Source organism: Varroa jacobsoni, unplaced genomic scaffold (genome assembly GCF_002532875.2).
Source record: "Varroa jacobsoni isolate VJ856 unplaced genomic scaffold, vjacob_1.0 scaffold_1278, whole genome shotgun sequence".
Classification (NCBI taxonomy): domain Eukaryota; kingdom Metazoa; phylum Arthropoda; class Arachnida; order Mesostigmata; family Varroidae; genus Varroa; species Varroa jacobsoni.
This window is the reverse complement of record NW_019214180.1, coordinates 412,406-438,437: the sequence shown is the minus strand read 5'-3', so window position 1 is coordinate 438,437 and position 26,032 is coordinate 412,406. Positions and strand designations below refer to the sequence as shown.

The following is a 26,032-nucleotide window of genomic DNA, read 5'->3' as shown; positions in this document are numbered from 1 at the left end:
AATAACACACAGATGACGCCATTTTGCTATCGATTATGCAGCGAGAAAAAGGAAGCAGTGGGAAACAGGGAAAAATGTACTCCCAACCGCACTGGTTAACACATGTAATATAGCCACAATTATTCAGTTATAACTATTAATATTATCTTAACAGGCCCAATAATTTAATCGCTCTTGGTAACCTTGGAAATGCTAGTTCGCCTGGTATTTACATCCGATTGTCGTAGTACATGATTTTTAGCAAAAATGTGCCTACAGAAATTTGCGTCTGATCATAGACGTCCCTCGTGTCTCAGATGTAGAATGGCGTTATTATACAGGTGTATTCGATCATTTCATATCTTCGGATCTTCATCAAGCGCTCATTGTTTCATTGTTCAGCTCTGTCGCGCTATTGTCGTGCAAGGACCCACTTTTCCAAAAGAAGATTGAATAAGAGTTGTCTTTTTTTTTAGGCAATCGTACAGGTATTGACGTAATGGATTGCAATGTGCTGCGTCTCATAGTTACTGGAAACCCGTACATATCTGGCACATAAACTAGCCCTCCCCTTCCACATTTCCCTTCCTTAGGTTATCTAAACCTGTTTATGACAAATAGATATAATCTTAGTTCCGGTTGAGGAAAAGCCTTAAGCAGTGCTTTCATTATTTGATGAATTTGCGCACAACACCTGAAACTGAGTAAGAGAGAGAGTCCTACGTATGCGAGCGCGGAGAGGAGTTTGAGATGTGTTGGGATCGCCGCTGGCATTCCCTTTCCCGAAGACCTAAGCCTCATAAGCCAGGTATGTGGCGATATGAGGCGGCCGAGAAGCAAACGCAAGTATCTATTTGTTCTCTGTGGACCTCCGAGTTTATTAGCCTTTTTTTGTTAGGTTCGATTCAGGACGACTTGTGAACCTTGTGTGAATGATATGGCATATCGGGACCAGCATCGTTTTCGCTACGAAAACTTGTGAAAATACTTTGTTAGCTTCAATCGAACTTGAATACTAAAGAAAGTCGTCTGTTCTCAAGCAGACGATGTGACACAGTGCGTCTACGTATCGGATACTGCAGTACTATTGTGTTCTATATCTGCGAACACTTTTTTCTTCCGACTCCGTTTCCTTTACTGTGTACTATACGCTAACGTGCAAGACGTATGTCGTGCTCGGACTTGGCGTTTGGCCAATTGTCATACGGAACTGCGAGGCGCTGAGTGGTTGTAGTGAAAATTTAAGGCCTCAAGTAGTAGTGATACAATCCAACACCCAGGTGAAATCGGTGCCTTCCCTCTGCTCGTCTTCGATGAGTTCAGGCGACGAGAGCTCGACAGACGTCTCTACAGACCTTTCAGAGGTGTCTTCGTCCCCCTTATCGTACGAACCGCCTCTGCCGTCAACGTACGCTATGGAGTCAGTTCTTTACAGTAATCCGTCTTTGAATTCCGTCTATCTGGAAAACTCACCCGCCTGTACACCAGTAGCACTCTATGGAACGTTTCGTAATTCTAGTGCTCCCTGTCATGCGTCTCCTACATTTGAAGGGATTCTGCCACCGCTTCGTCAAATGCATTTGTCCACTTGCGAAGAAATTACGCCATCGAAATACTATTCAATAGGAGATGATATTGGGTATGCGTCTAATGGGTAAGTGTGAATCTTGATGTACATCTAGAAGCAACTTCAGCTGAAGCAGCCATTACATAGATTTGTAGCGTTTAGGGAACGCGGAACGCAATCATGATTTTTGCCTCGAGTTTTGAACTTTTGCCGCGAACCGCCACTTCATTGCCCCGAGACAATACGTCAGTCAGTCAGGAAAATTGTTTTTACCCTTTTATTGTGTCGATTTAACTAGGGCAAACTATTGCAAAATCACTCAGATGACAACAACAATAGAGCAGCGTGTAGATTTCAGACTAGCCATGCTGTCGGAATTTAATCAACGCTACCTACCTTGTAAACGTTACTTTCTCAGATGGTGGAACTCGCTGTTAATGAACGGCCTGCCTCAAATTGACAAATCACTAAGTCTATTTTAATTTAGCAACTTTCTTGGCGTCTTATATGTTAAAAAAACTGAAGTCGAACCCGCTGGTATATCAATTGAGGTCAACTGCCTATGTTCGGACTGGAAACCAATTAAAATTGACCAAAAATTTCCCAAATTTCTATTTCGGTTCGACAGCGAGCTACGCATCCCGCGGCTGCGCAAGTCAAACTGAGCGCACTCGATGAAATGTTCCGCCGGCCACCACCAGACGGAGCCTCGGTACCCACCTTTGGAGGGTCGCTCCATTGGCGCATGCGCCATGCTGCGCAGCTAGCCATTGGCTATGAGCCACGAAGACCCGCCCCATTTATTGTAGATCTCACTTGAGGATGATTTTAGAGGAGGGGCTTTATCCCTCGGGACGTGTCGGATCGGCGCGGGTGCGTCGGGATCGCACACAAGTGAGTTGGCCTCTGCGGGACAGGCGGCTCGGCTCCTCGAGGAGTTCCAGCACGAGAGCCAGCAGCAGCAGCAGCAGCAACGTTGAGTTGAGAATTTCCTACAGCGCTCGGAGTTCGAACGGCGCGACTTAAAGTGGAACGAGTCGCGCGTCTTGGCCGCAACCGACAACGCTATCGACGACCACAATTTACTGGTGACCTGTGCCGTGCGAACGAACAACTTCGAATCGGCGTTGATTGCGGTATCTGTCGGCCCATTCTATTTTAGTGCGCGCCAGCAGCAGCAGCAGCAGCAGCAGCAGCAGCAGTAGCAGCAGCAGTAGCAGCTGTTATTTCGAATAAGTTCATATTGCATTGAAGCGAAAGTTCTACTACTACCACCGATACTGTTTACTGTCTAATGACTCCATGAGATGAAAAATCGTTCATCAGTGTGTAGTGTGTAATAGATGAGAAAAGAGAAAAGTAAGCCACACATCCAAAGAAACGAACCTGTCGACTAGCTGTGACAACGACAAAGTGTATGAACGCCGAAGTTTCATTTTCGAGTGCGACAAAAACTGTTACAACTGTTTTTGTTATCTGTACGTTAATTTCGTCGGTACAAACGGAAACAAAAACAAATCCCGTCAGCTAGTGAAACCACTGAAGTGTTTCTGTCTATCCGCCTTAGCCATCGTTATTGTTGTACAGTACTTTGTGCACGATCTATCGACGTTCGTAGTAGAAAAACGTCTGACCGCCCCTCTTTCGATGTAACAGAAAGATGAAGAGGGAATAGAAGAATCACTCATACCATTCAACCCGTTCAGCCTGCATAGAATCCAACGTGTTATAGAAACTCATCTCGAGCTGTGCATTCGGACCTGCGACAGTCCCCCACCCACGGACAGTGTTTGGGGCTGTAAGAAACAAGATCAAAAAAGAGTAGCAGAACAGGCACAGTGTAGTTTATCGTTCTTTTCATTTAACACTAGTTAGATTACAATCAATTTTACAAATAATATACATTCACAGCAAGCAAACGCGAAAGACAACTCAGTCAAACGTCATCATCCGTTCAGCTCAACGATCGAATCTGTTGAGTGCCGCCAGCGATCAGTGTCCACCATCAACTCCTATCGAGCGCGCCACCTCAACAGTCTCTACGGGGTGTTTATCCTTGATTAACTCTATGATTGCCACCAGCTGACAACGCAATATCGAATCCCAACTTCAAAATCAAGAAGCGTCCAACCTTGAAATTTGTTGTTCGCAATCAACCCAGGTTTTTGAATAAATGTACAAGCGGGCGCGGTAAACATACTGGGTTAGAGCAGTTTGTCTGGCAGACGGAAAGGCGACGACGGCGATACATGTATCGACTGGTGCTCGGCTCTTAGTCGCGCTGACGGACGCGTAGTCAGAAGACGACAAAAAACGAGAACATATCGTAAATCTACTACTAGAATTTTTGCGCAGGATAGCAAATCATCAACATAGAAACCAACTAAGTAAAAAGGCGTAACACTAAGTATATGCGCCCACTTGAAAGTGACCGTCCTATAACTTGATGTTCGTACTATCATCGCTAATATAATCACCCAATTTGAAGAAGATCACAACCCAAGTGACAGGCGGAATTGATCACGACGGGTGGCGCTGCCCGCGGAGGCTGGAGTGTCCTTCCTGTGCCCGCGGCCGATCGGCCTATCGTCTTGCCTAATACCCGCAACAAGCCACCGGTGACAGCGGCCAGACTCTCCTGTGCGTGTCTCACGTCGGCACCTTTGTTGACTAACGTGTTCGCCGTTATTTAGCTATCTAAGGTGCATAACGACGCTCATAACGTGACGTGAGGTGCAGTGTCGTGTCTTCAGCCACCGACCGAACTCGACGAACGGCCAGGAGATGATGTTCGGTCTGCACCAGGACGCCGGCCTACAGCCGCGAGGGCCCATGGCCTCTCTCAAGGAGGAACCTCTGGCAGCGGCCCAGATTGGAAGGGGCTGGCCAACTATGCAGCCAACTATGCTTGACCAAAGCAGGTAAGAACGGGAAAAAGAAACAAAAACTCATTTCAATACATTTATCCAGTTTTCCGCTTTCATTGTTAGCATGCGTGACAATCTCGATCGGCTTTGCGGTGAGGGGTGGGGGAAAGGCGCCATGTGGTAACGCAGAATGCAGCAGAAACCGCCATTCGAATGTGCCACAGCAGACGCCAACATGGAGGTTGTCTAACGTCAACAAAGCTTGTTATGGTTTTCGGATTTATCTACAACGAGCTGTCCGGAAAACGCTTTGGACCTTTGATAATGCTCCTATTAAAACCATATTTTCTATATCAGAATCAATGGAAAGCGACTCTAGGTCGCTCTGGAAAATGAATATATCCTCCATATCAAGACACTTCGATCTTGGCTTCAAACGTGTGTGACCTGACCTGCAAAAAAGGGGTCTTTTTAAGCGGCTAGATAAAAGCACTCGCTGCATATGGTCGATGCACTAGAATAAGGATACCAGATGATCCTTAGAGCGATGTAGTAGTGAAGCTTAAGTAAAGTTCTCTCTTAAATAATAAGAACGGTTGGCGTGCAAAGCTAATACATGCTAGTTATAGCCACCTAATGCACCGGACACAGAAGATCTTGTAGGTCAAATATGTTTTTGACACCGTAATCTTCTCATAAAATCTTCCCGTTCGTGCTCGGCTTTCGTTTAGCCAATACTATTAAGATACTATGAAGGCAACATTGATGCCGTTTGCAAAACAGGCCTCCTGTGTCGTGCATGACAGAAGTTTCGTCCGGTATATCTAGAACTTGGTGAAAACTTTCTCATTTTTCCTCGAATTTCCTTGTGACAATACTCCTTCTAGGACATCGTTCTTAGGTAACCATAACTTGTTGGCAGTAACTTATCTGTCATTAGTACGGACCAGCATAGACAATTCGTAGTCGTTTGCTAATCTTGGACACTCCCTTTGCATGCGAATTGGCAGACGGCGTGCCGAATCCTGGAGGGTCATGCGAGAACAGTAATGAGCGTAAACCGGAGGAAGCCAGGCAGGGGGCAAAGGAACGGGGATCAAACCGGTGCTAAACGAGTACGTAATTTGTGGGGGATCCTAAATAAGGGCGTGAATGCAAGGTATCGTTGGTTGCAGGGTCAAGCATACCGTGTAGCAGCCCACGGCAGTGGCAAAGGATGAGAGTGAGCGACTTCTTCAAGCAAATACTGTGAGACAGACTAAGCGGAAGGACATCCGAATCGAGTAGCTGCAGGGACTGTAGCGGTGACAATCCACTTCATTAACGCCATTACAACACTCTCTCCACAGTATGCGCCTGCCTCATTCTGACTGTCTTGAAACAGACCGCTACTGCTGGTAACGGCTGACGACTGAACCCTGGAGAAGGGTCTAGGGAGCGCTTTGGTATTCTTACTCTCACGACCCTTTTGCTTCTCGAGAGGGCATCGAGACGACGGTGGCAGTGCTCTTAGCTTTGCCTGTTGCCGTCGCCGCTGGATAAAGCTAACTCGATTTCTAATCTGCTTGTGACACTATTACAACGGTTAGCTAGCTAACCCCATTCTGTCGGTCGCCATTCCCGTTCCGGACTTCAACTTGAAAGCACGATCTTCTCTGTTCTTTGATGACACGGCCCCATTCTGATGCTTTTTCGTATTTTACTCTGTAATTGGGTATAAGATTGATTTTAACAGAAGAATGCTATATGCTTTATAGCATAACTAACAACTATCACTCACTGAAAAGCTCGGCCAGTTATTTCCAACGTGTGTGAATTGTAGTACTTGGCAAAGAAGCTATAGAGGGTTATATAGTGTAGCCATATTTGCCCTAGTGTTAATACGTCTGCTGTCACCTTAATCGAATGGTCGTCATAGTAAATAATGAATACATACATAAAATAGTAAAATTACCTTCGCATAAGATCAACTTCAGCGGAAAGTAACGTTTATTGTCCGTAAGAGTTAGATGTGTGTGTATCGCGCCTCACTGGGATAGCCCCTGACGTCAAGCGTGTAACAATATGAAGCCAAGGTTATCGTATAGTTGTTGTTTAGACACTGTACTACCCATTGTTAACGACTAGCGAAGCTGCTCTTCCCACGCCAAATGTGGAGAATTCTGGCCATCATATTGTTGCTGTTATTTCTGCTTCTGCTGCTGCTGCCGCCATTGCTGGTATTGCAAAAACATCCGCAAAGTTCAATTGTACTGTGTGTGGTCGCTATGTCGCCTCCCTGGCGTGCCCTTATGGTCGCCTATTTGTGTACCAAAAGTATCATGTAAGATCACCCTGGTACTACTGGCGCATCTTTTGGCTTTTCGTATTTTCTGCTTGTTTAAGTGACAGCCCGATTTGACCAATCGGTCCCCCGGGATCTGCACAGTCCAGACTGACTGGCTGGTAGAACCATCAAAGTGCAAAATAGAACAGTGGCGGCAGCGACTAAAGATCCGATGGACGGGGTGCAGATCCTCGGATTCGAACCGGCACTGTTCGAGTTGAGGAGAAATCTTCAGACGTCGACAACTGGGGGTGGGGCTAGCCTTCAGTCTCTCTATGTATGTCTGCTCGTTACTCATGCATTTGTGAAGATTGGGTTAGTAGTAGATCGAGGGTTCAAGAAGAAAATCGGATGTTCAGATAATGTGTATGCGTGTGTAGGACCTGGATTGTGAGATTCATACGTATGTCTGTGTATATCTCTCGCTTTCTTCCTTAATGTAGAAATTTGTGCAGTTCGGGAGTGAAGATGCCACCAAGGTGAATTCATAATTTGGGAGAAGAATTCATTTTGTTGGGCTGTCCCTATGGATATTCTGCAGTCTTCTCGAACTGAGAAGAGGTTGCGGATGCCTTCGCAGTAGACCACACTCACTGCTGTAGTCGCAAAATTATAATCAAACTTTGATTTCATCATTATGACTTGAATAATTCTAGTTGCAAATGTTCGATTTTATATTTAACTTATGACCATGTGCAACCGCTACGCAGAAAACAGATGGTAGAAACATTTACAAAGTTAAATTGAGCTTGCAGTAAAGATTTTTTAGTAAATTTAGCAATTTCTGAACGGCAACGCAAAATCTAAATCTGTTTGTGGTAGAAATAATGTATGTTTATGCCTATGCGGGTTTATGCCTAACGACAGATTCACTACTGGACTGTATTTCCTAAAGCAAAAAGGCAACGCAGACTTTTAGCCCTGTAAACCTGGGGCCTGTAAACGTAATATACCTAATCCTCCCCAGCACAGCCTCGATATGAAAATACGACTTATAAATTATTTGGTCAAAGCAAAAGTGTTATATCGGATGTATATGCATGTCTGTAACAATCACAGTGATGTTATCTTGACAAATCTGTTCAAATTATTATTTATCTGTCTATATTAGCATGTAAAATTCGAAGCTATTTCTTAGAAAAACACATACGCCACTGATTAAATATATTTAAACTTCGTCATTCTTCATTCAAAAATCTACAGGGTAAAATATGCACCCGCAGGCTATGTACTCTTTGGAACAAGAAAAAAAATATAATACCCTTTGAATTAGTGACGTCCAATAAAGATTTTTACAATCTTAAATTAAATTAATTAGTAATACCTAGGTACTCTTGTATATAAATGGTAAAAAAAAAGACTTCTTCCATTTCAAGTTTTCTTTTATCGAAAAAAATATTACGGAAATCGTTCACGTTACTGTGTTTTTTTTCTTTTCAAAAAAGCATATCTTGAACATTAATCGTTCCGCAATGAAACGTTAGTAATACTTCGAAAAATATAGTGGCACCAGCTATAACACGAGTGACTGTACTCATATAAACATTCCTTTACATCTACTACAGAGATGACAAATATAAGTTAAAAATGATTATTAATTAGTAACTTAGAAAATATTTTCCATCAAATTTAGTACTTGAAAATACTGGGTCGGACTGTGAAATGACCGATGTGACCATCATGACGAGAAGGGGCCTTTTTGTTGTCGAAAGAACACGTTCCTTTAGAAAATCGGCATTGATAACGTAGTGGAACCGCTGGGAACCATTTCCTAAAAAGAAATTCGAGAGTTGTTCGATAGGCAAGGAAAGGATAGGTATGATCGGCATCTCGTAGGAGGCCGAGAGTGCATCCTTCGAACCTGTCGTGATCCTCCTGCAAGCCGGCTACCGTTAGTGCATAGATTTCGAAAGAGAATCCTCTGTCGCGGTGGTCGAAGCCTTTGGCGCCAAACCGAAAATGATTCGATGCAACTTTGAAGTTCATATAGAGTCCGTATCTCTTTTTCTCAGCTGATTGCGAGGCACAGGGCGATGCAATCTCATCAGAAGCTACACAGAACGGCTAATTTGGTGGGTGGTTCAATTGACAAAAATACACAGGCAGTGGTGGGTAGTTGACAGTAATCGATGCACCAACGAAGGGAACGTTGGTAGGAACATTGCAACTTTCCTAACAAGGGGAACAAACCTTTTTTTCCGTAAAAATTTTGTAAGTCAGTAGCTATGCCAATCGCTAAGGGACAGGCGTTTACCGAAGCAGCCTTCGAGGGGCCCGTGAACCGAAAGCGCAGCAGACGAGAAATTCCGACTGACTTAGGTAAACTTCGCAAAGTAACTGTCCAACCGTCGTCAGCCGATATTAGAACCGTCGCAACAAATAGCATTATGTCGACGAAACGTCCGGAATGATGTTCGCTCCAGGCGCTTCCGAATCTAGCAGCCTTCCTAACTTAGATATTGGCGAGTCTATAAACTTGGGAGGCTTTTTGTTGCAACGAACCACGTTTCAGAGAAAGCCGCAATAGGTCTCAGAGCTGGTCACGAGTGAGACCAAAACGGAGGACGTCGAAACGACTGAGAATCGTGCACTCGAGCTAAGTAAGGTAGCTAGATAGCGTATTTGGCGTACAGCGGAATGAAGAGGTAGCCAATCGTGCTTTATGACTGACTTCTACCACCATCTACTATCACCGGCATCGACGTCATCAACTCACTACGACCTAGGAGTTGAAGCCTTTCGAGATGCAAGTGCCCCGCCCGTTTCCCTTCACTGCTGTACGCTGGACGAGAGCGTTTTAGTCGAGGGATATCAGTGCTGAACCAGCAGAGACTTGGAGAAATCGGCGTGCATACTCGCGGGGGATGATGTAGTAGTACTGAAAGATAGTAGACGTAGTATCGTAATAGCACACATTCGCCCCCCGAGCAGCGAGAACACGATGATACTGATTGACAAGATCGCTCGTGGTATGGATACATCCCTTTATTGGCTACCCCTCTTTGTACTTGCCTGCGACCTGAATACAAGGACTGACAAAGCAGATGACCCCCGGCCGTGCACACTGGACGTACTCTGCTCAGTGTTTTCAGAGCTACCTATTCCCCGACGACAACACGAGAACGTCTGAGGGTTATGTAGCAAAATTGGCAATCGGCATATTCGCATCCAGTTTGAATGTCAGAAAAGCTCGATATATTGGACGAAACAATCTGCTAGGCAAAACAAGCGCCTTAAAATCGCATGTGCAGGTTAGAGTCTAGCTATTCCTGTAGCAAGAAACAACTTCGCAATAAGGAACGCCGGGCTACCTACAAAGCTGGATCCGACCCTGTTAGGTCCCCAATTGACAATTCTGTCTTTATTACCACGAGCTTCAGACATCGACTACTATACTGAGTCCTTGACCAAAACGCTAAATTGTCTGCAGCTCACCCAAAACCGTGCCAACAATGCCCGTGGTTCAATAAAGATTGTAAACTAGCCGCTGCTCCACTGCGCCAGACTCGGGAATTGACAAAGCTCGACCCAAGCTTCTATAAACTTTCTAAAAAGCTGGTATCGACGAGTGCCTGAGTTTGCCCGTTAGCGGTTCCTCCATCCATTTGTATGGTTCCTTTCAGCCAGTGATACAGGCAGGAAGGAATCATACAAATGGATGCGGAAAGAAGGATCATCGCCATGCCTACAAACTCCACGTAGCTAATAGAGCACGTTAGGGCTGTGTTCGTGGCGGCAAACGCTACTGCACCAATCATGACTTCGCACGCTGATGTATAATATAAACAGATATCGATAATGCGCGAAAAACTGGGGGGAAGAGTTATCTACATAGGCAGAAGGACCTTGAAGTACGTAAAGAGCTTTAAGTACTTGGGGATGCTCTTATTTACAAACGACCAAATTTTTGCAGCGCTTGTCACGGACAAAGTATGGCAAGTGACAGTTACGAGTGCTGGAATACGTACGTCCTCGAGACTTTCCTTATGTACAGCGCTAGCCTTACTCGAATTAAAAGCTCTGATTTGTTCCTGCAAATACAATTGAAATTGACTGAGAACATTTACTATCGAAGCAGCTCGAAAGGCTTGACCGGGTCCAGTTTTTATCCTTAAAGCGCGCCATGAATCTTCATCGTTCATCATTAAGCAGATACGTGTATCTTCTGAATTACACATTGTTCTTTGTAGAGGATTTGAGACGCGGATTCAAACTGTCCATCACTGCTGCCTATTCGGACTTTATCAGCACACGGGAGAGAAAGATGGCAACGATGGATCCTGATTTTTTTTTTATACAGTAACTATAGTGAAGCTTGGAAGGGTCAAGTAGAACAAACCGACACGAAGTTTCACATTCTGCATTGTATAGGTTTCATCACATCATACACTGGGGCTTCCATTTTACCAAGGGCTACGTGCATTTGTTCAAAATGTGGTACGATAAGTCTGCGGTAGTATGCGACGTTTTGTATCGTAGTAGCATCGCAGAGCAGTCTTTCCGATAACGTGCAAAGATATACATACAGATATATACATATTAATTTTTACGGCTATTTTCATTGAAATCCTGTCTCAATGAGTCAGAGCCCCACAACAAATACCAGAAGAAATATAGAATATATCATTTTTTAGATTAAATAAATTGTGTGTTTGCAGACAGGTACGCGTTCCGCATGCTTGTTGTCACGCTGTCTTTAATTCATTTTTGGCAAATAGTTTCGGGTCTTTCAAAATCAATTTTAGAAAATTTTAAGCGGTCCCTTTGTAAAGATTGTACGAAAAGCTGAGCTGGAATAGGAGCACGTTATAGATTCTGTACGATATGCCTTAGTTTATTAAACAGGCCTCACCTTTTTTAATAATAAAAAATTGAACTTTGTGCTTAATATATATATATATATATATATATGACACGAAATGAAGTGTTGGTCATGGAAAACTGATAACAAATAGGCAAACCGCACTGTTTTATATAACCATAGACGGATACAAAGAGAGATATGATTTATTTCATTGAACAAATATAATTTGTATTGCAACATCCCCGCTAAGCTACCAACGATAATTTCCAGCATCTCTGCTTGGCGTTCGCTGTATTCGCAATAACTACGTACTTGGCTTTTTTGTGTTACGGTTTTGATTGGCATACGGAAACATCGGCTTTATGTGGCCCAACCACAATAAAAATCTGGATGTAATTCTACAGGCACTCAGTTCTCAAGACTTTGCAAACAAATGAATGTTGGTGACGAAACTTGCTTATCAGTCTGACCGACGAGCTTCCTCTTTGACCCTTAGCAGAGCTGCTGGCTTAACTTGGCTCGGAAGGCAACCTTCCAAGCGGGGTTTCTGAGGAGACATTGCAACGATAGCTGGAAATGGCTATTTCTCAATCGTTCGAGCTATATGATATTAATAGAAAAATCGATTAAAGGGGACCGGTGCGCAGAGACACTGATGATCCAACCAAGTAGCGGGGACAGGACAGCCAGTTACGTTTCAGATCATGCACTTAGCGAACGGATCGGACTACCAGAAAGATACGCGATAGTGTCAAGTTCATTATCTGGTAGCGTAATCGCGCACCAAATACGCCATAAAGCAGTTCGGGTGGTTAGCCACGAAAAAGTTGACAACAATTTCGTGCAGTCCAGAAGCGAAATCAAAGCGTTTTCGATCGAAGTACTTGGGTTCCTTACGTCGCTTTCCCTCAGAAGCGCTTTCCCTCATATACCGCGGACAAACTGCTGTAGCCTTCTGTAAAGACCTTTTCGGTTGCAGTGAATATGCAGTGTATTTCAATCGCTTAACAATGTCTTCCAGCTAAATACTCCTGAGTTGCACACAAAATATGCCCAGTTTAGGAAACATGTGTAGTACGATGCCAACTCAAAAACCTATTGAGTTCTTAGGTGATGAACTGCCCCTTGGCCGGATCGTTACTTTCAACCTTAGTATAAGCAGCTGTCCATGACTTCCAGCACTGTTTCGAGATGCTCTGAATGGCAGTTGAAGTCCGGCGAACAGGTTACAGCGTCGTGAAAATACTTCAGGGCTATTTCATGTTTCATGGCACTCTGAACATTATTCATGAACCGTAAATTCATTGCCAGTTCAGAAAAGCGACCTTTTTTTGTCTTTAGCCTCTATACCAATTCATCATTAACTGCCTAGTATGTCAGGTTTACTGAGGAAATGATTTTTCGAGTGTGAGTCGATGGCGTCGTCGACACTCGAAGAAGGTTCTACGTTACGTTAGATGACCGCTGGTTCGGACGATGAGTAATGTCAAATCTGCTCTATACGAATCGCTCGGCGTTAGAAATACACAAAAAATAACGTTTGTTTTTGACTGGCTGCACTGGGTGTTCGTAAAGTACATTCTGATTTCAAGAGAGCAACCCAGATCTAACCTTAATAGATATCTTTAGACTGGGCTGTCAAAGGAGACCGTACACTCAGAGTTGGGTCACTGCACTTTTGTGAAGGGTATCACGGCTTGACTCAAATCGGATAATATTTAAATTTGTTAACAGAATATCGCATTATCTATTAGGCACCGCTTGCGCAATATTGTAAGAGTGTGATATAGGGCAGACTCTCTCTCTCTCTCTCTCTCTATATATATATATATATATATATAGAAGAGAGAGAGAGAGAGAATCCGCCGAGATAGAGAGAAAGAATATATATATATATATATATATATATATATATATAGGAGTTGTACGAGACAGTGTTGTTACAGCAATGTAACTGTTACACACAAAGTAAACTGTACAACGCAGCGAAATAACGCTATTTTTACCATAGCTACAAGGTTGAGGAGCTCCGTATTGACAACCTTTAAAGTTATTCTTATTCACTAAAGCAATTCAAGATAATCGGTTGTGGACGTAATCGCATATTCTTGAGATAAAAGGCAGTTTGATTTCGCCAGTTTTTATCTGAGACCCACTCGAACATTCTGTTCTCAGTACACTCGACAGCTCATATACGATATAACTTTCATCGTAGAAATATATATATATCTCAGAGATATAAGAATAACCCCTCTGAATGCTCGTCGCATTAGTTGAGGAAAAACTGTTGCAAGAGGTCCTTCTTCTGCTGAATGCATGCGAGACAGCCTGAGCTCTAGACATGTCGTGTTTTCAGACGCTGTTTAGATGCGTGTCAACTGAAGGATAGGAAGGGTCAGGCATCGGAAATTTGCTGATTCTTTCTCTTTCACCGTTGCGTCTCGGATAACGGAGGATGATGGAGAGCAGGGACAACAGGGTCTCAAACTAGATAATCCGTCAGAAAATTCTTGGACTGTTTTAAAGAGGTCTGAACGGCTTCGAGCTAGTTCGTCTCTGCAATGCCGTCGGATCCGGTACCATAGAACGCAAGCGGAGCTAGATTAGAATGTGGGGTCGGGGAGTATTGAAACGGGTTAGTTGTACGGATCGGATTGGACAGAGTTGCTACTAGGTTCGCCAGTCTATCGTAGCTCCAGTTGTCCTCGGCGAAGCAGGCTCGTCGCATCTTGTTCTGCCTGACTCCTTCCCGTCCGACTGATTGTCGTACGCGAACGCTGAGACTGATCGCAGCAGCTGGAAAGATCGAGTCCGGACGGGACGTTGCTGTTTATAGTGGGGAGGAGAATACAGCGACAGAAGGGAACAACTACCACTGAAGCTCCGGGACAGTATCAACGTCCGTTTGTCCGTCCATCGGCGCCTTTTCCTCCTTCGCAACCTCTCTCCCTCCGTCCAAATTGAACATGTCTGTGCCAACTTGTTCAGTTGTTGCTAGCTAAAGCAGTTGCTATAGCATAGCAGCTTTTCGAGCCAGCCCCCAAAAGTTCCGTGGTATCCCTATCTTGGTTGCTTACTACACTCACTGCAATACCGAACCTGTTTGCAGGATCGACCAGACGCGCTTGCCGACCTGGCAATCCTAGATACTGGAAGTATGGGAAAAGACCGATGGGTAGGTCCACTGCAATGAGATTGTCTAGACTTGTGGGACTGTTGAAGGAATCGCCAAACCGATGGGTGTGAGTCTTGGAACAGGGGCGAGCCATTGGTTGTGTACTGCATGTGTGTAGGGTTTGGTGGGAGATGGCGACCGGGTCGCCTGGGCTAGGCAGTTGCCCAGTCGACTAGTTCCGCTGGCAGCGGAACACGGGATGTGCATTTGAGACAACCCCAAACAGCTCTACTCCCCCGCATAGGTGGGCGACATTTCCCCGTCGTTCTAGTCCCTACCGTCGGCCAAGCAGGGACACCCATTGACATGAAACACTCTCACACATACGGCGGACCACTCTCAGGCCACCGGACCGACTCGACTAGGAATCTCTCGTCTCGACTCACTTCGCGATTCGACTTCAAGCGACGGACAGCAGGAGGAGTCGAAACGGGTGCGATCTGTCGAGCAGCTAAAGCTAAGCTACACAAATAAGAGCCACTCACTGGGATGGCACTATTACCGCCATCATGCCGGGCAGAAGCGTACGCCTTGCCACTCGAGCAGACTCGATGGCACCATGACAGACCGCCTCAATCGTCGATGTTAAAGTTGCGTCCAGCACATCAGATTCAGTCACATGAACTTCGTAGGGCAATGCTCAGCGTAGTCTGGCCGGGGACAGTTCGTTTCCATACGATAAGAAAAGCCTAAAAAGTTTACGTATGGTAGAATATAAAGGTGCTCGGCTAAAGTTAAACATCATCAAGCATCTACACAGCAATCAACGTTAAAAGAGCGTGTTGTTTCCCGAAATAGATATATATATATATATATGTACGGTAAGTACTTATGTTGGTGGCACACTTCTTCATTTACCGTATGATGAATAACACGTTGCTGTGATTGTTGTTGCAACAGAATCTACTGTTCATTCAAACACCTTTTCGCTCTGTTGATCCGAGTCGCTGATGCTAGTAGACGTTGAAGTAGCAGATGGTACCGGAGTATGATCTAAAAAAAGTTTCGATATCTGTGGGCTTTTGTCGAAGTTAAGCATAGACATGTACAAAAACAATTAGGTTACAACACTGCTCATAGTTTACATAGCTCTAAAAACATATTCGTTCTCGCTGTATATTTAAAGCAAGTGTAGCTGGTTCTTAAGCTTTTTGATCACACACCACGTGGGCGGATTTCAGAGCGGTTCAGAAAACAACCAAGGCTCCTCCAGAGCAAATCCTTGTTTCTGTGATTATTATAAGTTTTTATAAGATAATTCCAGTGCGACATAATACATAATCTCCAGTATTCGTCGGTCTAATAAAATATCAACTGTACCGTAGATGCTATTTTTTTTTTTTGATAATCTACTTGTCCGTACAGGACATTCCATCTCCTTGACTAGTAAGAGCCTTTTTTTTGTTGTTACTAGAACCATCTAAAACTGTGTAAATATAAATTACAGCAGATTCTACAATAGCGAACCTGCGGCTTTGCCGAAGATCGAAATCTACAGGGTTTCAACTTTTGAATATCTGACAATGTCTACGATTGATACTGACTCTTTCGTATCAATCATAGACATAAAGCCTATCGCTAAACAGGGAGTGGAAATAGTCTGTCATTGAATTACTACGCTGTTGCCGGTTGGTGATACCTTGTGATTCTCACATATATATTTATTGTACACTGCAACGAGCGAAAAATTAACTGAATGGTTTTATAGTAGCTTGATCAAAGCGGTGATCAGAATGATAAAGGCGAGAAAGAGGTTAGTTGCATACGTAAGGGACAAACATCGTCCCCTGTTATAGATATACATCAATAGAATGGACTATTATCCATAAAGCAAATGGACTGCCTAAATCCTTCTAGACACCCGTAGATGAAAGAAAACGTATAAAAAGGTTCAAATGTTAACTTCTATAAACAGTTACAGGTATGTTTGTAGTTGTATCATCTGCTTGCTGTTCTGTATAGCAAATACGTAGAATAAAAATCTCCTTCGCAAGAAAAAACTGTCTATTCGAAAAGCAGAGCCCGTTTCCTCTTGTGAGCACATGCAATACATAGATATACACATGCATGCAAGTTGGGGATCAAGGGCCGTATATATATGAACCGGCAACGCTATATGCCACCCTATATGAAAGTGCTACAGGGGAATAGTATGAATATGCATAGCCCCCGTATCCCTTCCCGCGTGGCCGTCCCATAAACACCCCCGTTTTGCCCCATTGGACTTATTCTCGAACAAACCATATTTGTATACAATGCAATATAGTCTAGCTAGATTGCCGCCAAGGCAGCAGCGCAGCCCTGGAGGGTATATAGCCATGTACCCATTTGCACGTGGAACTAGCCCGTTGCATAGCCCCGCATGCATAGCCGTGACGCGGCCGCAGCTGTAGTGATAGAAGCTTCTCTTTAGCGCTTCACGCACCCCTTACACATACACAGAAGCACACTCAGAGTCCTTGCAAACACTATGTGATACGTCCCCCATTTACCGGTTTACTCCTGACTACACGACCTCCCTTACAGCATCCTCTTACCGAAGGGCATAGGATGATAATGTTGATGATGACGATGATACAGCAACTACAAACCCAATATTTGGTTTGGGATGTAACCCGGGCGGTCGACTCGATAATGTAGTCCCATGCATAGAAAATGTGTGTGTGTATGCGTTTAAAGGATAAGCTGCAACTTGGCACCGTAATACGCCGATCATGACAATGTGTTCAATGCTCAAAGTTAACTAAAGCTTGACATGCTACGATATAATGATGTAGCATTTCAGCGCAAGTATGGGGACCTATTTTTTGTTGATTATATAACGGTGCCGTAGACAGTAGATGTTAAAAAAGATCCGTCAACTTCACATTGATAACCAGACTACTAATGATAACGATATACTTTGTCTGTTTCAGGAACATGGACGCTGTATGCTCCGAGTATCTGGTGCCAAGTCAGAGAATGCTTTTCAGGTAGATGCGAAAAAAACTGATATTTGCTTCATACTGCTCTACTAGCCGGCACCGTTTCTCAAACTACGATTTGCTACTCTCTCCATTCCGTTTACACTGAAGCAACTCCGCTCCGTCCTGCACAATGCTCAACAGAGGCCCCAACCAGCCATTGTTTTCCCTTCCGTTTACCCAAAATCTTCACAGTCGTCGTCGCATGGCCGTTTCACATAGCATCATTGTGCTTTTTGCCCCTTACTGGTATTTGGGTTGCTTACTAGCTTCGTTGCCTTATTGTGGCAGCAACAGCGCTGGCCCGCCTCCCTGACTTGCCACTTCTGTCGCTCACAAGGCGCAACTTGCACACAAGCGAACAACATTTTCTCACTTGCTCTACCAACACCTCCACGAATCCTGTGTACTGTCGCAAGGCCCCTGCCACAGCCCCTATTGACCCTCCGTTTCGCCTCTGTCTCCATTTCCCGCTCGCGCTCTTTTCATATCCTCCTTACCGCTATCCTGAAGGAATCAAGCGACTTGCTCCCAGTTGGCGGGAGTTGTTCCTCGTTGTCATCGTTGCCGGCTTCTTCATCTTCGCTCTCCTTGTCTTCCTCCGCGACTAGCACCAGCGCTTCCTCGTTTTCGGATTCTTGCTGGCCAACTTCATCGGCCGGTCGTTGGGTCACTCTGTCGGTCGGTCTATGGCCTCGTCCGGTGTTTTCTCCCTCCTCGTCCTTCCGGCCAATCTCGCAGGCTTTCGTCCGCTCTTCTCGTCGGCCGCCGCCATTGCTGTTGCCGCGTTGTACTCGTCGAGTAGTCAGTCGCCTTTTTTTCGTGCTCACCCGCTTCAGGGCTAAGCCCCAGGCATTAAGGAGCATTACCCAAATCCTTGTCAACAGGTCTACCGCCAATGGAGCCGGTCATTGCTTCTGTCGGATGTCCAACAGCAGCATTCCTTTTTGGGCAAGCCCAATAGAGGTTCACTAGTAGCAATAGTATGCCCTTCCCACACATTACCCTTCAGGAGTTAGCTGTGTGTTGCCTTCCTCGATTCAGCCCGCTTATGCCGCACTGTACCTCTGCTGCCGCTAGACAGCAGTAGCAACTACGTCAATAGAGCCAACAGGTAGAAAGCTTCCTTAACTTCTGATTTCTTCACTCCCTTCCGCTGGCTCAGCCGTCCAGCCCCAGATTCGTAGACTAGCTTGCTGCTTGCCTTGGCCTGGGTTGCCCACTGCTTGGCTACAACTGCATTTGATACTAGTCCTGTTACAACTGGACATTTTGTTGTTCTGTACCGTTATGTGCTCCAGTAAACATATGCTCATGCAATCCTGCGGTTCTGAAAACCTTTCGAATGTCTTGAGTCCGACAATACGGATAGTTTCACGGGTGTGATTAATGTCGCAGTGCTAGCCTTGGCGTGCTATAGCTTCTGATGATGCTCGTAACTGTTTCTGCTGAATTTAGCGAAGCTTTAAGCGCTATCATCTTATTGGACTTATTGATGATTTTATGTTGTTCTTCGTTACTTGTAAATCATTTAGTTAGCAATATGCCTATATCTGACGACAACACTTGGCCACATGCGTATGCATAAAGTGTTTGGTGTTAACCTTTCGTATTTCAGCGTGGGTCTGGGCCGAGCTCACTTCGAGAAGCAGCCCCCGTCGAATCTTCGCAAGTCAAACTTCTTCCACTTCGTCATCGCCCTCTACGACAAAGCTGGTCAACCGGTTGAAGTTGAGCGGACGGCATTCATCGGGTTCGTCGAGAAAGAACACGTCAGTACCATAGCGTATTTTTTTTTTTACATGTAAATGTTAAATCAGATAGTTGAACCAGGTTTGCATTTCATTTTGCAAATTAATTATTGTAATCGCTCGACTGCACGTTCTCTCAATATAAGCTGAATTAGATTTCACTTAGGTAATTGAGCAAAAAATTACGTTCCAAAAAAAATAGACCATTGAACAGCCACGTTTTGAATTCTTTTGGAAATAATGTTCTCGTAGCAGCGCTGGACATAGATACACTAAGGACCACAACTAAGACGGTCGTTAGTTAGTTAAGGCGGGATGTCGCTCAGGATCAGAGGATAAATGAATATCGCTAACGTCGCGGTGATTTAGTGTGCTATCAGGCGCATTTGGGTGGGTAGTGACTAGCACTATGAGCGAAGGGCATAGGCATAATTGTCAGGTTCGCCTTCTTCATTCACCATTTCACTGGTCTGTGCGTTCTTATGGCGACTAGGAACCGCAAAGCATAACATGGGATAGGAAAACAAACGACTACCCTCCGGAATGCTCTTCGGTACGCTGGCTTTATGCACTTTATATCGTCTCGTATCTTATTGGTGATGGCGTGACCATGAACTCAAGCCAGGCTTGTTCCGCAGATCCAAATTGAGATGAATACTCATGAGGTCACGAAGACACCGATTATCAACCAGACGCCAACTCAGGCTTTTGACCAACCTCCGCGAACCGACGGACACGACGCGCTCATATATCGATTCTTTAGGCCTCACCTTGGAGACTCAGAGGATAGCAAAGGCTGTCCGGCCAGCCTCATGTGCTTATGCCATTCCGTCCTAGCAGTATCAGCTTTGGATCACTAACCAGTTTTTTGTGGGTTCTTCGTTCCTATAACCGCTCTTCACACCTTTTTCAAGCCAAGAGAGTACGCGGGTAGTTTTGTATCTATCAAAACCTGATATCGAGCTTCAACAGAGGGAGGGGTAAGATGACTCTAAAACATTTCTAAGAATTTTCGAGCTGCGCCAGTACTTGCAACTGTGGGGTTCCTTTGTACTTCGGGTCAGGACAATGGCCAGGTAAGACAACGGTGTGTTATCTTAATTTCGTCTCATATATGAACGAAGCGACACCATAGGGCTTACTTCGCTTGGAGCCGAGTTATAGCTTCGGAGCTTCAGACGATTGGCCTGATATAGCATACACCCAGGCACATGTTGGTCCATCGTTTCGATCCAAAAAGCAAAGAGGCGTACATTATGATTTGACACGTGTTCGTGACTATATCTGCTTCCGCTGTAGCTGGTGTTAAGATGTCGAATTTAAACTGTTGACAAATTAGAGCTGGTACATACTATCTGTATTGCTGAAAAAGTAAGGTAATCGAGTAACTATTTTGTAGCCGTTATACCTATCGAACCGAAAAGGCTAGATAGGATCCAAATTGTTTTTATAATTACTTAAAGCTGTTTATCATTATTGTGAGGAAAATTGTAGTTTTAAACGTTTAGCTAGCTTCTATTATTCATTAAGGCTCAACAAATAAACGCACAAAAGATGTCATCACCTATTGCCATTGTTACGTGCGTTGCATTCAGGACACATGCGTCAGTTACGATGTTCGCGACAGGTTCCTTTAATGATATGTTGTTGGCCTCGTTCGCAGATGGCCATACAGCTGTCGTGCCTGCTGCAATCATCATTTAATGTCCTGTCATACTTTTATCGTCCTGTAGAGTAAATCTATTACTGTCGAAATGTTAACTTGTCCTTATGAATTTCTATTTTTAATCAAAACCTGTATCCTTTTCGGTATAGAGATCTTGTTCAATTTGCCTAATTCATAGATACTATTCATTATCTTAATTTTTGAATGATAGCAATTGTGAGCACGAACGCAGATACACAAATACAAGGTGGCAATATGCCAGCCCGCTACAACAAAGTGAATCTAGTTGATCAATTGACGATGCTACAGATGACACTGACCATGTCTGTCAGCCACGGTCCAATATTTTTCAACAATATGTATGCAAAAAAACTACGCATATCATTCGGATGTGGTGGTTGCTATCTCACTGTCACTGCCGAAAGGGAAGGTTGGTCAGTTACAGAGTAGTAACAGAAAGCGAAGTGCTCAGGTGCCGACCTGTGCAGGTACTTAGGTTTACCCATATCAAATGAAGCTCCAATTATATCATTCCTATTGTGAGCAGGCCCGTTGACTCTATCTACCTGTGTGTATACGCATCTCCCTGTGAGCTTGTTGTTGCTCGCTTACCATCTGTCGCATGGAGTCATACAGTGGCATCTCCTAGCGTGATACCTATTTAGAGTCAGTCAACTACTGCTGAACGATATATCTAGTGAGACTCGCTACTTACTTTAAAGATGTGCATCGCTTCGTCCGCATACGACTATAACATAAATTGCGTGTCATATCTCAGTGAAGGTGTGTGTGTGTTGACTTCTGCTGAAGGTTGAACTCGTCGTCAGGAGTCACCACCGTCGACAGTTCCGCGTGAGCGCTCAGAGTGACTCCGTGATCGGTCGTGATGCAGCCACTCTAGCTATCCCTATCTCGCTTTCTTCATGAGTAGTTCGCCCCACTTTAATCCTACTTTAATGGGGGGCGGGGGGGTCAAACCGGCGGGTCACAAACTGTTCGTGGCGTTGCCAATCATCAAGTGTATGCACTTTTTGTTTTGTAGCTGTATGTGTGTGTGTGTCAGAAGTCGCAATAAACATTCTAATAGCAAGTATATAGTATAGAGTATTAGGCACTCTGCCCCTCAATCTTTAGCTTCTGCAACGCTGTCCGCTCTGAATGAACAGTGTGACCTCGCGATTGGAGTCTATCTTGTCTACAAGATCAGTCAACCGGGAAAATGAGTATTCACCTAACGGGCAACTTAGCCGTTGGGTGGCTAGTCAGCCAAAGCGTTTTTGGTTAGGCTGTGCAGGCCGTGTCCACCCCTCGTGTTATACTTGATCGTGCATGGTACGCGTACAGCGAAGAGCTGAGTCGTCGACGGGGTCCTCGTGACGTACGTGAACAGTGATCGGGCAGGCCACTTGTTTCGAGGTTTGCCAGAGTTTCCTGTCCCGTCGCTAGTTGATGAACCTGCGACTACGATGAGGGGTGACGACCATATAGGTAAATGAAACCGGTGAAGTCACGGTGGTTGTAGCAGAGGCGACGGTGACTTTGAAACTGATGCTTTTCAGTGTAGCGGGTCTATTGAGGTCAAGTGAGGCTAAGGTCTATCCTAGCCGGAAAGAATCTGAAGCATTATTAATAGGCGAAAGAGCCGATATTTTCAAATTCTACTAGTCTCTTTGCAAATTGGTTCATTGACTCAGTGATTCCAAGTTTTGAGGGCCTTCTTTCTGTTTTCCTCTGCCTGTGAGTGTCGAAGCCGGACGATATATAGCAGTATGGCTACTTAGTCCGATCAGCCAACGCTTCCCGATGAACACCAATAGCAAGTTATAGCCATTGGTAAAAACTCCGTATTGTCAACAATAATAAGCAAGATGCCACAATGAGCCTGTATTTCCCGTAACCTAAAAAATCATCGCGCTTGGTTGGGGGGCATAATGCACCAAGTATAAGGTCGTAGCGGGCTATGGTGGTTGAGATCAACGATGCCCCGATACTTCTACCTCCACTGGCGTTACCAGTAGAACGCAGGGTCGGCAACAGTCGACAGGCAATAGTGGGCTTAGGGTATGAATGCTGTCACTCATCGCGTCATTTTGGTAAACATTAGTCTTGGTGATGGCGCTTATCGGTAATTGAATCCTGCTGATTCACTGGACAACGTATTGAGAGATAATGCATTAGCAGAAAGTAAGAACCACAAATAATAGATAAATTATAATGAGGTGCCGATGTTGAATGGTGATGTGAGACCACTGTGCGTTTCCGTATCGGCATGCTCTGCTTGCATGGTGTTTGTGCGTATCGGTGCATATTCAACCACAACGACGCTCTACTTTACACGGCAACAAACAAGCACGCACCCATCATATACACTGGAGATGATACTGTGTAACCGAGACCTGACGCGATATCGCCGGGCATACGATGCCCGTGCTTGGTATGTTGTGTATTAAACTCTCTAATAGTTCGAACGTCGGTTACCGTTAGTTGGCGTACCATTTTGCCCACGATAATCCACTAGCTTGATTTGAGTTTTTTTGGGAAACGGGCAGGGAATAGGGGGGTTTACTCGAGAAGACGCGAGTATATGTTGGAAGTGAGCTTTATGGGGAGGATGAGATGGAGGTGGCCTGGGTGGACGCTCGCGGCCCGAGATAGTGGCTAATGCTACTCCAATCGGGTTAGCAGTACAGTCCCGGCTAGCCATGAAGTTAGCTCAGAGCAGGACACCCATAATCTAGCGGTATCAGCCATGGACGGCCATAGCGAGTGTTGCCTTCAAGGTGGCTGACCCTTCTCAGCCAATGCGACGATGGTGCGCATACACACGCATACATTTCCCCACTCAGCTAATGTCCTTAACCGCCTCGGGGTCCTGGCCCAGATACATGGGAGAGCACGCGGCAATCTTCTATAGCAAAGACGGTTAGACTAGCTGTCCTATACATATAATAGCACAGTAATGTATATTGTTTGTTCTATTCTATATACAAGGACAGTTGCTCACACTGTGCCGATGTACTTCCAGCCCCAGCAGGGGGCGCTGTGCAGCCGCACGTTATTATTATATATTTAAGTATTTATATACATGTACTTGTATTCTCAGGAACTGCTATATTGTAACTGGATTGCCGAACGTGAATTAAATCCTAATAACAAGCTTTCTTTTGTGATACCTTAGCTTATAACGCGACAACAGCCTTGTACACAGCCTACAATGAACACGATAAAAGTCTTCTTATGAATTTGCAGAGACTGATTTGAAATGTTTACTAAAGACAGTACGTATGTGTGCTTTTCAGGAACCCGATGGACAAAAAACCAACAACGGCATCCATTACCGACTGCAATTGCTTTTCGCTAATGGTCTGTATCATCCAGAACTAAGGATATTGTTAACGGACGCGTATTTACCACTTATCGTCTTCAAGCTTGATTACGACAACACATATAAAAATTAGGAAGATTCCCGGAATCGCTTTTGCGATCTAACTTATGCAAATTTATTGAGGGGAGGCGAGTAATCTTATCTATTTTTTGTACGAGACACAATCATGCTTGCGTCACACTCGTCTCGGAGACCAATTAAATTCTATTACATAACGCTTGGTAGTGTCTAGAGAGCAGACTGAGCTGCAAACCAGTCTGCCTAATCTATCTATTCGCATAGTCATTGGTTTATGTATTCCACTAGGCGATCATCAAGCTTTCATTAAATGTTTGTGACAGTCACGTCCTGCAAGAGAACAGCAGGAATGAGTACATTCAAAGCGAACATATATGGCTTGAGAAAGAAATTGAGAAATGGGGCGCTGCAGGTACAATCCGGAGCTCGAAAAAGCTGAGCTTCATATAACGTCCTTTTTCAGGTAAATGAGTGAATCGGTACAAACTGATCTCTCTCTCTCCACACATTTACGCGAGGAGCGCCTGCGGGCAACCTGTGGCGGTCGCTGCAATGATGATTACTTCCACAAGATTTACTTCAGTCACGGTCCTCTCGGCAAAAGCCTTAGAATAGGTGGATTGGATAGATGAAAAGGTTGTAAGGAGGAGGGGAAGAGGAAGCGCGGTAGGGAAATTGGTGCTGGTGGTAGGTGTTAGATTCTAGGCCAGGCTGCCAAGCCGAAGGCAAGGTGCCGGTCGTAGTTATGATGGAATTTAGCGAAACAGGCGAACGGCGGAGCCACTGCAATGGCAGTGGTCAGGAAGAGACAGCTGCGGTCCAGCTCGGCTGCTTTCGCTACAACGGCGGCGGCGGCGGCGGCGGCAGCAGCAACGAATGGAATAAGTCGTAAAGTATTCGCGTAAAGGATGAATAATTCATCAACATTTTATTTATATTGGCTCATGAATGGAAGAGGAAGAAGAACTGACCAGCTGGTAGCATTAGCAGCAGACGAGTTGGCGGTGTAGTACAACTGTGGAGCATACGTCGCTAGAGAAGACGACGACGACGACGCAAACGAAAGAGAAAAGGAAAGAGCGCGGCTTTCTCGTCGTACAACCCAGTTGAGACTTTCTCGTGACGGCATGCCTCTCCGCACCGAAGCTCCTCTTGCTTCGCTTTACTTCATCGGGGCTTGCCCTGCTTCGCTTAACCGTCAACGGGCCGGGAATCGCTTTACCAGCCAGCTTTCTCCAAGCCGACGAAGTCGGTTAGAGGCGGCAGCGGCCCTATGACTTCTCTTCAATTTTCCGTTTCTAGACAGAATCTCACTGTAAGTGCTGCCTGCGATGACCCCGATTCTCGAAGCTCAGTGGATCAGGAGCAGTGCAGAAGAGGTGCCTGTTGATCCCTCGCTCGCTGAGCTGGAAAAGGGAGAAAACAGTAATTTGATGGACCTCGTTGCGGAAACCCCGTCTGAACGGGACAACTGGTCATCATGATGTTTTCAATATTTTTTAAGTAAAGGTTACAATCTGGCTTTGAATAT

The 26,032-nt window shown here is 44.9% G+C and overlaps 1 protein-coding gene across 2 annotated transcripts in view; it reads left to right on the top strand.

The window, feature by feature from the left end:
• The first annotated feature begins 2,442 nt into the window (after positions 1-2,442).
• The window catches only part of kn (EBF transcription factor knot), a 107,285-nt gene continuing 83,695 nt past the window's right edge, over positions 2,443-26,032 (top strand). For both annotated transcript variants that reach the window (XR_015314166.1, XM_022847321.2), the window contains exons 1-4: positions 2,443-4,467; positions 17,634-17,690; positions 19,300-19,453; positions 24,398-24,461. Coding sequence is in view for 1 of the 2 variants with exons in the window: in XM_022847321.2 (XP_022703056.1) it covers positions 4,331-4,467; positions 17,634-17,690; positions 19,300-19,453; positions 24,398-24,461 (412 nt within the window). In the remaining variant the exon portion in view is untranslated. The remainder of the gene's footprint in view (positions 4,468-17,633; positions 17,691-19,299; positions 19,454-24,397; positions 24,462-26,032) is intronic.